The sequence below is a fragment of the Oryza brachyantha genome, chromosome 2 (genome assembly GCF_000231095.2).
Source record: "Oryza brachyantha chromosome 2, ObraRS2, whole genome shotgun sequence".
Taxonomy (NCBI): Eukaryota; Viridiplantae; Streptophyta; class Magnoliopsida; order Poales; family Poaceae; genus Oryza; species Oryza brachyantha.
In genome coordinates, this window is record NC_023164.2 from 416,132 (window position 1) to 429,541 (window position 13,410).

Consider the following 13,410-nt stretch of genomic DNA (forward strand, 5'->3'; position numbering starts at 1 on the left):
AATACAAGTTCAAATTCAAAATATGCAAGCAAAAACAAAATTAACAAATTATTACTTTTGAACTTATATGTTTGTAAATTGATATGATACATATCAATAACAAGATTTTGAAACTGCGTATCAACAACAATATCAATAAAATGAGATCTGACTATGATATGTGAGAATGCAGGATTCGATAGATATCAAGATCAGATCTTCACAGGATAGTAGCAGCAAGAAGGACACGTCGGTTTTTATACAGATTTGAGTCTCTTGATGATGGGGCAATAGCTCTACTGCTATTGGGCCAAGCCACTTTTGTCATTATAATAATTTTGCACGAGTACAACATACAAGTAGCAAATACTAGCCTAATCTACAACTATACCAACATGGTAGCATGAGCATAGTTTTCAACAACTAGGTATAGTTGAACATCTCTAATATTGACTTCATGGAATTGTCTTGTTTGGTCTCTAATTATCCCTTGGGATTTATGGGTCTTTCAAGGCTTTTTCTTCGCTTCTCCTTCCCTTCCTGAGGTTCTTGTATTTATACTCACGTTTGCCCCTTATCCATGTATAATTGGAGAGATAAGTATGAAGACCATACGAACAATCTTAGTATGTCTTGAGTAGGACTATGTATTTAATTTATTATCTAGAACTCATTCGTTATATGCTCGAAACTTTATCCATATACATGAGAGTTATTTACGTGCAAAATTTGGTACTTAGTCTTCATGTCAAGGTAAATACACGTATATAAGGTATCACTTGACAATAAGATAAATTGATATATGATATATCACTTCACAAAACTACGAGTTTAAATTCAATCCCTACAAGTTGAAAACAAAAATAACAAATAAAAGTAGTATGTGTATATTCATAGTCATTTCCCTTTTCTTATTACCAATTGCAAAAGTCATTTTTGAACTTCCATATGTTTGAGGAGTGATATCTTATACTTATCAATCTATCGGGTTATTTTAAAAGCATCTATTTAGATAATGCGCTTTTTTAACATTTTTGAAAAAATACCTCGAGGTACCATATTTTTCGGTGTAGTACCAAAATTTCAGTGTTTTGGTACCTAAGATACTTTTTAAGGATGGTAAAAAAACCCATATGTAATATGCAAGAAGCAAATGGTATCTTCTCGGCAGTTTAAATTTGTTTCCCCTTCCTATCATCAACTACAATCAGGATGGAACTAAATCCAAAATTGAAAAAAAAACTACATATTTCAACTACGAGATTTATTCCGGTTCAATAAAAAAATACCTCGAAATACCGGTACCTTATGATACTAAATCATTTTAAATTGTTTTTCACCATTGGATCTAGCTAAACATGATGAACATTGTTGGATCTAATGATCAGAAACGATTTGGTAGCATGAGATACTAGTATCTCGAGTTATTTTTTATTGAACCGGGGCAAATCTCTTCAATCACAGGACAGGAGTACAGGATTACCTTGTGTATTTTTCAGCAGGAGGGGGTGTCACATATCAATATGGAATACACTGTAAATTCAAGAAAATGTAAATTATTTGTACTAGTACACATGTGACATGTGTATATGCCTCTCCTTATTATGGATCCGTTTTGTATAGGAGAAATTCCAAAGGAAATTCCTAATTTAGGAAAGATTTAACTCTTCCATCACCGTTAATTCCAGCAAAGACGTGCTCCGCCGCGTCCAGGCCAACTCCGGCAAGTTCTTGGTCTCGGTCGGAGAATAATTTGCTTCCTAGGCGTGCTCCGGCGTGTTGGTGGGCGACGCTGCGGCGGCGGCGTCGATGGCGTTGCGTCGGCCGCGCTCGGAGCGGGCGTTCTCGGCGAACTTGAGGCTGGCGCCATGGAGGCCCTTGCTCTTCTCCTCGTCGCTCCACTCGGAGCCGTAGTAGTGCTCCTCCTCGGCGCCGGCGTTGGGCGGGAGGAGCATGGAGCCCCACTGCGGGAAGTGGACGAGAACCACGGGCAGCGTGCACGCCATGATCATGATGCCCATGTACTCCAGGCCGGTGCCCGTGGAGTACCTCGACGAGGTGAAGAAGAGCAGCTGCGTGAGCCCTGCGCCGAAGTTGCCGCCGGCGCCGGTCATGCCGGAGATGATGCCGAGCGAGCGGCGGGAGATGAACGGGATGACGCCGAAGATGGCGCCGCAGGCGGCCTGGGCGCAGAAGGAGAAGAGGACCATGCAGACGACGGAGGTCGGGAGGGTGGAGGCGCGGCCGAGCAGGAGGCAGAAGGCGCCGCCGGCGGTCTGGAGGAGCCAGATGTTCCAGAGACGGGCGCGCATGCCGAAGTAGCGCGCGCCGAGGTCGGAGAGGAGGCCGCCGGTGGGACGCGCGACGATGTTGGCCATGCCGAAGGAGGCGGCGATGATGCCGGCGACGCGGAGGTCGAGGTCGAAGCGGTCGTAGAAGTACTCGGCGATGACGTTGTCGGTGGTGAGCTCGACGCCCATGGAATAGCCGTAGAGGAGGACGAAGATCCAGGTGCGGTAGTTGGTGACGGCGTACCGTAGCACCTTGGAGAAGCTGTCCTTGTTGACGTCGCCCTTCTTCTGCAGGCTGCGCAGGTTGCCGTCGGGGAGGTCCTGCCCCAGCGTCAGCACCAGGATCCCCATCACGACGTGCAGCGTCCCCGGCACGAAGTAGGCGAGCCTCCACGCCGTGAACGGCGTGGCGCCGCATTTGCGGATGACGTCGTAGACGAGCGGCATGATGAGCTGCGTGGCGCCGCCGCCCATGTTGCCCCAGCCGGCGGCGAGGCCGTTGACGAGGCCGATGATCTTGCTGTTGAACATGGTGCTCATCCAGTACTGGCACGACACGAAGGTCGCCAGCGAGAAGCCGATGAGGAAGCGGACGACGATGTATCCGGCGGCGGACTCGATGAGCGACATGCAGAAGACGGTGGGCGCGGCGAGCATGATGAGGAAGGCGCAGCCGTAGCGCGGGCCGAGCATGTCGCAGACGGCGCCCATGGCGAGCCTGGAGAAGATGGAGCCGGAGACGGAGGCGACGCCGGCGTTGCCGATGTCGGCCTTGGTGAGGCTGAGGTTGTCGCGGATGATGGGGACGAGCGGCGCGGCGGCGAAGGTGGAGACGAAGCAGGAGAAGAAGGAGATCCATGAGAGGTGGAACGTCCGCATGTGCGGCCTCGCGAACGACAGCAGCCGGATCGTCTTCGCCTTGTGCTCCGAGTCCACCGGCAGCGAGAACTTGCTCTCCTCCCCGCCCCCGCCGCCCGCCTCCGTCGAGAACGCGAACGCCGGCTCGCGCCCCGTCACGCCGTGCAGCGAGCTCCCCGGCGCACCAACCGTCGACGAGTCCATGCCGCCGCCGCCGATGACCTCTTGGATTGAGTGGAAATGGAATGCAAGTGCTCGGCTGCTTCTGCTTCTGTTTGGGATCATGCTAGCTATTTATAGAGCTCTCTGCCTCTCATCATCAGAGGAAAATCTGCTTCGTGATTCGTGCGGGTGCAACGGCCTCACCGGGATCGAACGGCCTGAACACGCTCTCAGTCAGCTCTCTCAAGTCATCTGAACTCTGTTCTTTTCTGAATTCTGAATAAATAACGTTGCATTATTGGTCTGAATTTTAAAAAAGAAGGCAGGGGACAGCTACCGTTGACAGTCCCCATTCTGACATCTGAAACTAAGAAGTGTTTTCTATTAAGCTTAAATTGATAAAATTAAGGAGAACCTCGGCGCCGCATCTCCGGAACTGAGTGCCCTTTATCCCATGGGTTCCTCCAAGGATCAGAATATCCCATCAGATGCATGCGTAGAATCGATCTGTTGCTATTTTATGCCCTGCCGATTAATTAATTTCTCCTCTGTTCTCTCCACACAAACTGTTCTTGTTCAGAGTAAGATGGGATTCCAAGAATTGTGGCTCATTTTTTTTCCTCCTTTGCGGCATTATAACCTTCTGCATTTCTCACCATGTTTGCAGTTTCAGTTCTTCACCCAAAATATTTTCCATGAGATTGCGCATTGGTTATTTTCAGTTCACTCGGAGATGAACACTGAGAGCCATGTCGGCCTGAAGCAAGCAACATCATGTCAGACTGAGAACAACAAAGCCTGTCTCCTTCTAGCTACTATCTTGCTCACGGCTTCGGTTCTAACCTTCATCTTTTGCAGCGATCCAATGGCCATTGCATGCGTTATCAAGCTGACTTTGGACAGGGATTTGCATCTGTGCCAACCATCACACTGACAGCAAGGGACATATGACCCTTTTGTGTTCATCAGGTCTTTTTTACAGCCATACATCTAGCTCCCTGCAATTCTGCCCACTTTAACCTTAATAGTGATTTCAGACAACTTTCCTGTAATTTTATCATGTTTACCACTTATCAGAATGTCATACATAGGCGAGAATATTGTCCATTTGCTTTTGTTTTCAGCATCTTAATTCCCATACACATCATAACAACCGTGCTCGCGTGCTCGGTTATTTGTCTTGACAACTTGGAGGTCTTCAGATTATAGTTTATTTTTTGAGTGTCAACACCCCCAACCTTTGGTATGTTCCATAAGTTATTTCACCCTTTTTTTTTTTCCAATTTTGTACATTTGCTCTGTTTCGTTTTCGATGTTTCAGTCAAATATATACCATTATTTTATTATGGTACTTGCTTTTGTTTATGTAACTTCAGTTGAAGTTAGTTAGCTAATGAATTCATTTGAAGGATTCAGACATTGCTAAATTTGGCCCTTCAGTTGAACTTGAGCACCTGCAGGGTTCTTCAAAGTGTTAATACAATTAACGTATGATGGTCACAAAAATATCCATAAGTGTGAACTGATGGTCACAAAAATATCCATAAGTATAAATTGCTTGGTTACTGGGCATTGATGCTTTCCTTCAATCATGGATGGTTGATATGCAAATTAACAAGTTGGCAAGTTGCTACTGTTCCAGAGGCCATAATGAAGTTGGACTGAACCAAAAAGAAGATACTAATAGTTTGGCTCAGTAATTGGATCAGCATACACAAGGATCCATGTAAGCATGCCAAACCTTATCAATCAAAGTAATTTGTTGCAATTTCAAGCATCAAGAAGAGCTCATATAGAACTTATATATGTGCATCAATGAGTTGACCTTGCAAATACATTTTCTGAGGAAAACTTGCAGTCTCTGACTTCCAGAGGCACATATGGCATATCAAGAGTGACAGGTGACTTTTTTTTTTTTGCTATAGATATATTGTTAAACGAGTTCAAGTAAGCCAAAATGCTCTGCAAAGCTGTCATTAAAGCGATTAAATAGTGCAGGAGCACCATTTGGGCGCGTTGAAAGGTTGATTGGTGGCTTTTCCAGGGACACAGGGATGGATTCTCCAAGGTTGTTATATACACTAGAATATTGCATAAGAAGAGTGTGTGTTACATCCTCGGTAGCAGGACGAGACTCAAAAAGGTTGGCATCTCATTTTTTTTATATGGAAAAAATAGTTTGAACAACAGCCGCTGAATATGATAAGAATTCTAGTTTCTGAAAGGATTTGATAGAGATTCAGCTCTGTTTAGGGAGCGTAAAGCAGGGTTTTTCAGCTTCTAATATTCCCTCCGTTTCATAACATAAGATCTTTGACTTTTTTGCCCTGCAATGTTTAACCATTTGTCTTATTCAAAAAATTATGAAAATATCATTTATTTTGCTTGTGACTTACTTTATTATAAAAAAAACTTTAAACACGACTTATTATTTTTTATATTTATACTAAATTTTTAAATAAGACGAATGGTCAAACGTTACAACTCAAAAAATCAAATATCTTATATTATGAAACAGAGATAGTAGTTTATTTTGTGGATTCTACAACAATGGTAGATTTTCAAAAGCGGGTGTTGTTTATAATAGGTTCTGACTTGTGGAGATTACGTGCGAAACTGTAGCTACCAAAAGCTTCCCAACTCTTTATGATGATAAAGAAGTGGCAGTTCATATATAATCGTAGCACCAAATGTGTAGGCAAATTGGGCTTTAATAGGATGTTCTATATTGCGAATTGGTTCGTCGTAGGCCCAACATATAACATGTTTTTCACTACATCAGATTTGATATTATAAGATGTTTTTAACTATTTCAGATTTAACTACATTTGTAGAAAATACACCAACATCTACAAACCAAATTAGTTTAATTAGACCGATAATTGAATATGCCTTTTATGTATTGGGTTGAAATATCACCATGTTTTCCTGAGTTAATTGGTGTTTAACAAGTAATTTCTGCTCGTGTATATTCCCTTCGTCTTCTGGCTTTATATAGATTCATCCATGTCTCAATGTATATATTTTGTATATATGTCTAAATTTATTAGCACATATATATTTATGTTTTGTATATGTGTCTAAGTTGTCTCGCCGAGGCGCTCGCCCAGAAATACCGACATTCCCCCTCGCCCTCCACCTCACCGGCTACGTGCACGCCAAGCTCGACCAACTGGATGTAGCGCTCGCGCATTTGGTTGGCGCTGGCGCCAAGACACTCGCACCAATGTCTCTCGACATTGCTCACTGAGTCAACACCGCCTTGGGGCAATTCAGACTGGTGGCGGACGAGTGCAGGCGAGCGCTCGACGTCGAGACTCCTAGTGATCCTTCGCTACACCATTGGCGATTACTATAATCTTCACAAAACTTCTCTAGTTCGGGTTGTCATTGCCAAGGAGCAGCCTTGGGGACTCCTCGCTCAAGCTTCAGACAGGCACAACGATGTCAAGCCAGCGCGCAGCGATGTACTTCTATGAGCCCGTAGGAGCAAGGCGACTTCCTCAAGTTGAGGTTGGACGATATCTAAACAGTTCCAATCAATTACGCTCCAAGGCGCATTAGCCTTTGTAAAGGATGTCAAATAGGCTCTGCCTAGAGTACAGGACCATCCACCTCATGTCTAGTTCAAGGATCACATTGAAACGTTCAACTGCATGTTCTCCTTGAGTATACTATGCTCTATTTGCCCCCAGCGAATCTTCAACGAGGATGCCAAGCTGCTTGAGTCGTGTAACTTCATGCGAGTTGACAAATCTTACCAAGGGCAAAAAATTTTTGTACCAAATAACTTACTAAACCAAGTAAAGAGTGCTCTTGTCAGCATTAAGTGCTCTGGTTCTTTGACTTGTAACTTTGTTAAGACGCTGATTAACCATCAGAAGAAGGGCTTCATTGACAATGACTGCCAAGTATCTATACTTGAAATGCTCAGCTTGACAAGTTATTAGACATTGTAGAGCTTCAAGTCCTTTGCAATAATCTACAATTGATTCAACATCACTCAAGTTATTGTGTAGATGAAAAGCTCTTTTCTTCAGAATAGGATAATCTGACTATTGATCTAGTTACCCTAGACGAGGATACAATTACATGGCTCTATCTATAGTTAGCCAAACGGGCCAACGGGCCAAGCACGGCCCAGTTAGGCACAGCCCGTTAGGCACGAATACTGTAGCGGGCTGTGCCGTGCTAGCCCACGTGTTGCTTCCTCGGCCTAAGCACGACCCAAGAAGAAACTAGGCCGTGTCGTGCCAGCACGAGCCCGTCAGTGGCACGTGGGCCAGCGGCCGGCCCGTCAGCACGCACTAGCCCAGCGTCCCAGCCATGGGCCAGCACACGCATGCGGCCAAGCAGAAGCAGCAAGCTGCATGCCTGCATGCAAATTAAAAAGCCATGCATTGATGCATGCATTAACTGATTAGCAGATAGCCAGCTAATGGTCGGACGACACATGATGGGCCCTGGGGGGTTTGGAATTTGAAAACAAGCGCAGCCGCTTATTAGTTTGCAGCCGTTCGTCGAAACTCAGGATAAAAATTCTCAAAACTATACTGCAAAAGATTAGCACAAACTAGAGAACAAGAGCCAAGAGATGAGAGATTTGGATGAAGCAGGAAGTTAAAGGTGGTTGACCTATTTATAGTAAAATTTATCGTTTTTTTTTACATTTTTTTGGTATTTTTCAGATTTTTTACTCCAATGGCATGGCGCCTACCGAGCTGCCTATCGCATGGTGCTTCTGCCCGCCTCGACGCAGCCAGCCAACCAATGACTCCAGCCATCGCCCGCCTCACCAATAGCACGTCCACCATGCATGCATGCATGCGCATGCGTCTGCCGTCTGTGTTTTGCCCTTCCCAACGCATCGCTGAGCCGCTCTACGCCTGTGCCGCTCCGCCTGACGCCCACGCGTCTACCCCAACGCGGCATCGGCGCAAACCGCTCATCACGTAATGCGCCCATTCGCCCATCACGCCGTAGTGCCACACGCATGTTCGGCCTGCCGTAGTCGGACCGTGCTTCGTGCCGTGCTCGTGCCGGTCCGCTACAGGAAATGGGTCGTGCCGTGCTGGCCCATCGTGCCACACCTTCGGCCCAGGCACGGCATGTCTAACTGGGTCGTGCCGACACGGCCCACCTCCTTTCGTGCCCATGCCGGCCCATATCGATTATTGTAGCACCGTGCCTGAGTCAACCCGATAAGGCACGGCCCATTTGGCCAGCACTAGCTCTATCTCTCAATGGTTTTGACAAATACACTGATATACCAGTTGATAGTGATGTGTTCTTTAGATGGTTAAGCAAATCTCGATATTATACCTCGAGTGAGATTATGAGAACATTGTGCGTTGCTAAAGGATTTGAAGTACTATAGAAATTGAGAAAAACTATTTATTCACTCACACAACAAGTGAGGCTAAAGTGTGCATTCATAGAGCAAGATAGATATCATTTCTTTTTAAAAGGTTTAGTTTACTACTATTCCCTAAGACTATGTTTTCTATTATTTATCAAATAATATTTTTAACTTGTTGATTTGCACTTAAAACCTAATTGCCAAATATGCAGGCTACTATAGATGCTGAGATCTTAAGAATAGGTGCTGAGGTTATATACTTTAAGAAGAAACTTATGACACCGTGTAGTTTTGACTATCAAACAGTTGTTATTCTGCTTGTGAAGGATTAACTAAGAGTGAGTCAATGTGCTCTTAGCTTTACTCTTTTGTTGCGCTACAAATTTCATGTAGCTTCTTGAGTGTTGACAGCTAGCTCATAACAACAAAGACTCCGATGAGAATATAAAAAACAATAAAGGTTCTGATGGCAATATTGTCATCATGAATAATCTAGATGTGATGAATAGATTCAACAAGATGATTAAGAACTAACAACTATTCCATTTTCTCCTGTTTTAGAGAAACTTCAGTGCACACATCATATTATTGAACACTAGAAATGTTCCTTTTTAGGTATTGAAGACTTCTCAACAGATTTCGTTATAAGTTGAATCCAGTAGACAGCAGTAAGAATGTTTAAATGAGTTTAGCTTGCTTCTTTCTCTCATGCATGCAAAATGTAAAGCCTATGCCTATTTATAGTCACAACAACCAACATGGAGGGAGAAACAAGCATTTCCTGGAAGCTACTAGGGTCACGTTCGGCTCCCCATTAAGTTAACTTATACCGTATTTTTCCGCGCGCACGTTTCTCGAACTGCTAAACGGTGTATTTTTTGCAAAAAATTTGTATAAGAAAGTTGTTTTAAAAAATCATATAAATCTATTTTATATTTTTTAATTAATAATTAATTAATCATGTACTAATATATTACTACGTTTTCCGCACCGAGGTAAGTTAACTTACAGCCTCCCAAACGGACAAGCTACTGCTAGTAGAAAAGACTACAAGTAGCTAGCTACAGTAGCCATGTTGCCTTCCTTCTTTTTATTTTTTTATTTTGTTTATTTAAGATTTTTTACTTTGTTTATTCAAGATTATTTTATTTGTTACCCAACTTAGATAATCCAGTACTCTAGTAGTTTATGCTTTACTAAAGCTGGAAGTTACCATTGTTAAAAACTTGATTCGTGAGTGTGTTTTTCGGTTTTTAAAAGTGTCGCTAAGGTCGATTTTAATGTTTGATGTAATTATTAGATGCTGACCAGAACAAACCTCAAGTGAAACAGTACAAGAAGTAAAGAACGATTTATGTTTTTTCTTGGTAAAAAAAAAAGATGGTTCTGTTATTGCCAATATGGAAGTTTCTGTTTAAACATCAGGCAATGTCTGTTGCCGTAGTTAGGGAGTGATCCTTCGTGTGGTGTGTTTGATGCAGGTGAGAAAACAAAGAGGTCATGCAATCTCAGGAAAAAACAAAGAGGAACAAATCACGTAGGCTGCCAGGGTCGAAGAGATGAACAAGCTGCAGAGATTGGACGATTCAGTTGCTGCCCATTTTTCTTCTTTCATCAGAGATAGAATGACGAGCCTGACTGTTGGCAGGGGATGAGAGTTTCGCAACTGCCCATAAAAGACACTAGCGTGGGGCGCGCGCTATGCGCGCGGGAATTATGTGAGATCAGAGGAGCATATTTAGCAGGACTAAATGGATGTCAAACAGATGGCTACACTATCCAGTCATATATGGATAGGGTTGGTTTACAATAGCCGGTCATTCATGGTCTACGGTGATAATTACACACAGATAGATCATCACATTGTATTAATAACGTAGCTGTTACATAGGCAAAACATGACTGATTTCTTTATGTAAGATGCGTTTAAAGTATATGGATGGTTGCATGTGGATCTCCATTCTGGGTGCTGAAGTAGAGAGCACACAATGTGTTAATATTGTTTTTTTTTTCATTATGACGAATTTGGTCCATCTAGTTGGAGCGCCAATCAGTCGATATGTTGATCGTCATCGTTGAGGGGTCTCTTCTAGGTGTGTCAACTCTGATCGTTGTCTTTTTGCCCATCAGGTGTGGCTTAATATGGGCTTCGGTGAAGTTGGTGCTAAAATACTGACAGAAAGAGTAACCATCAATACTGTTTATTCATGGTGAATAGATTATAGATACAACTTCTCTGAAGGGTGCACTCCTGAGGTGTGGGGTTTCAGGTAACATTTCATTTCATTTGTCAAAGAAACAATGTTTCCAAAGCACAACCAATCAGATAATCTGGGCACTGACGTGCTTTGCTTGGTAGACAGGCAGATGTCACAGAACTAAGCTCGTTTGAAGATGTATGCGCTATTTGCTGTAACCAGATAGTAGGAGCGATACCTGTACCAGACGTCCCTGCATTGGTTTGGGTGCTAGTTCCATGCCCTTTAGTGAAAGTGCCTGTAAAAACAAAACTATTTGCATTAGTGAGCTATACCAGCAGGTGATGTGTAATATACTATGTTGTTTTGTTGATGCATAAATTAGTCCGGTAACCTGACTGGGAACTCTTGCTAGTGTCTCTGGTGCTTATAGTAGGTCAAGGCGCACCGTACCAAGACGACGCGTCAGTGCGCTAATTACAGATGAACCATTTTTATTCTTTTTAACGGTTATAATCATAAATATGAACTATTATAAATTATTTTAAATGAAGGAAAAGTCCGTTCTTTACATATTTTTGTTGACTATGAACTTGAATATGTTCAGGGACCACCTAAAACACGGCCCTGTGGGTTTGAGTGTTTTTGAAGCATGTCCATATAAATGTCCCAATCAAAAAGGATTTTCCTTTGCAACCTGGTTGGCAAATGGTAACTTCTAAAGAGGAAACGACAGTAGTAAGCAGAAAACATAAGTGGTTTTTGAACTATTCATTTTAGTGTCTGTCTTGAAAGACACTTCGAGGGGTGTTGTGTAATCACTTAAACTCTCTTGGAGAAAAAAAAAGAGATTATATATATATATATATATATATATATATATATCACAATTTTCAAAGAATAGTCAAAAATGTACATTATGATGATTTGGTTTGGTTATATTCAACGATTGATTTGGTTTTCACATTTCAGCAATAAAAGATCATGTGGCATACTGATCAAATGATTTCGTCCATTGACCTTTTTTTCTCGTAAATAGAGGAAGCATATACACACAATTTACATTGAAATGTCAGATGAGAAGGCAAGCCTACCGGTCATAAACAAATGTGGTGGATATAAAAGAGAGTGCCAGGCCACCTCCTGCCCACAACTTCTAGTCCCAGACTCAATAGCTTTCAAGAGTTCACTGAAATACTCCAACTGGATAAGTGAAAAGATGTTAGTTCACTAACTAATGGAACCAAATACCAAAAAAAATGCCAAGGGCAAGGAAAATTATATGCTTTACAGTACCTTAGTTTTTTCAACAATGCTCAAATCAATATGGTGCCCAAATTTGGTCTCAACTTTATTCACACAGTTGCATCTATTTTCATAAATGTGTAACCCAAAGAGTTCATGCGTTAGGCATATACAACCCAACAATCTGGGCCTCATTAGTGTTTGTTGTTCCAAAGTTTCACCCTTCAACTCAAAATGCAAAGGAGTTTGTGAAGGATTGATTTCACAACTCCAGAGTACAGCATCTGAAGGATTGATTTCACAACTCCAGATGCAGGCCTTCTTCCATCCTGCAATCAAAAACCAGTTTTGTCATAAGCTTTCAGCCCAAGCACAAATGAGACCACACAAGGACCAAATTAGCTACAGAAGCATTTGCAAAATAGGATTTTAATCTAACCAACTCCAAGAACTGCAGATTGAGTTGTACAAAATGGCTAATAGAGTGGCCCAAGGAACTATGTAGATCATTTATGTTAACAATTTATCTAATATAACTGAGTGGACTGTAGACAACACAACGACGGATACAATTTGGTTACAAAAGTGAGCTGTTATATTTTGTTGGGGGCCACAAATTGCAATTAGATAAGTGCGAAACATACCTTTCTATCAACCAGACATCTTGTCAAATCTATAATTTTTCTGGAACCACCTGGTCACATGGTTTGCGGTCTTTCTCATGATCCGAAGGATCGAAGATTTGACGCAAATCTTTCCTAGTTTGAAAGTTTTCAGCTGCATAATCAGGGCATTCGCGTGGAATCTTCTAGAGAGTATCATGGGATCTCCTTATGTGCCACAAGGACTGCAGATATGCAGAGAAAAATAAGAGAAAAGTAAACCTATAGCGAAATATCAAAAGCGGAATGAGGCAAACAAAAGTTATCCGGAGAATCACATCCAAAGAAGGTTGTAGTTCAAGATCACTTGGTGGAGGAACACGTAAAACCATCTCTAGGGGGTTATTACTCAATTTAGCATGTCAACAATAAATACCATGCATAAGAAAAAAAGTTATGGAAAAAGTACACTTGAGTTTAGTTTGGGGATAGGAGAAATTTACTGACCCTAAGGCAAACCTTTGCAATAGGTAAAATGACTGCAAGATAATCCACTTTGTAGGTTTCCAAAAGGCTTAGCTTTTGGAAATCCACCTCAGCGTCAATTAATAGCAATTCAAATTATATAGAGCCTATCTGCACATGTAGCAAGTAGGATTTAAGCAATAATCTACAAGTTTATAATGTTGTTCATAAAACCGGAGAGCAAACATAAA

At 42.4% G+C, this 13,410-nt stretch overlaps 1 protein-coding gene and 1 long non-coding RNA gene across 2 annotated transcripts; both read right to left on the bottom strand.

The window, feature by feature from the left end:
• Positions 1-1,379: 1,379 nt before the first annotated feature.
• LOC102702633 (high-affinity nitrate transporter 2.1) lies at positions 1,380-3,332 on the bottom strand. Its single transcript, XM_015832937.2, has one exon. The coding sequence runs from the start codon at positions 3,330-3,332 to the stop codon at positions 1,740-1,742; it is 1,593 nt and encodes a 530-aa protein (XP_015688423.2). The 3' UTR covers positions 1,380-1,739.
• A 7,563-nt stretch (positions 3,333-10,895) lies between these two features.
• On the bottom strand, positions 10,896-12,415 carry LOC107303639. Its single transcript, XR_001549590.1, has 3 exons — positions 12,144-12,415; positions 11,942-12,050; positions 10,896-11,145 (listed from the first exon to the last, which is right to left on the bottom strand). It is a non-coding gene; the product is annotated as an uncharacterized LOC107303639 (long non-coding RNA).
• Positions 12,416-13,410: the final 995 nt, after the last annotated feature.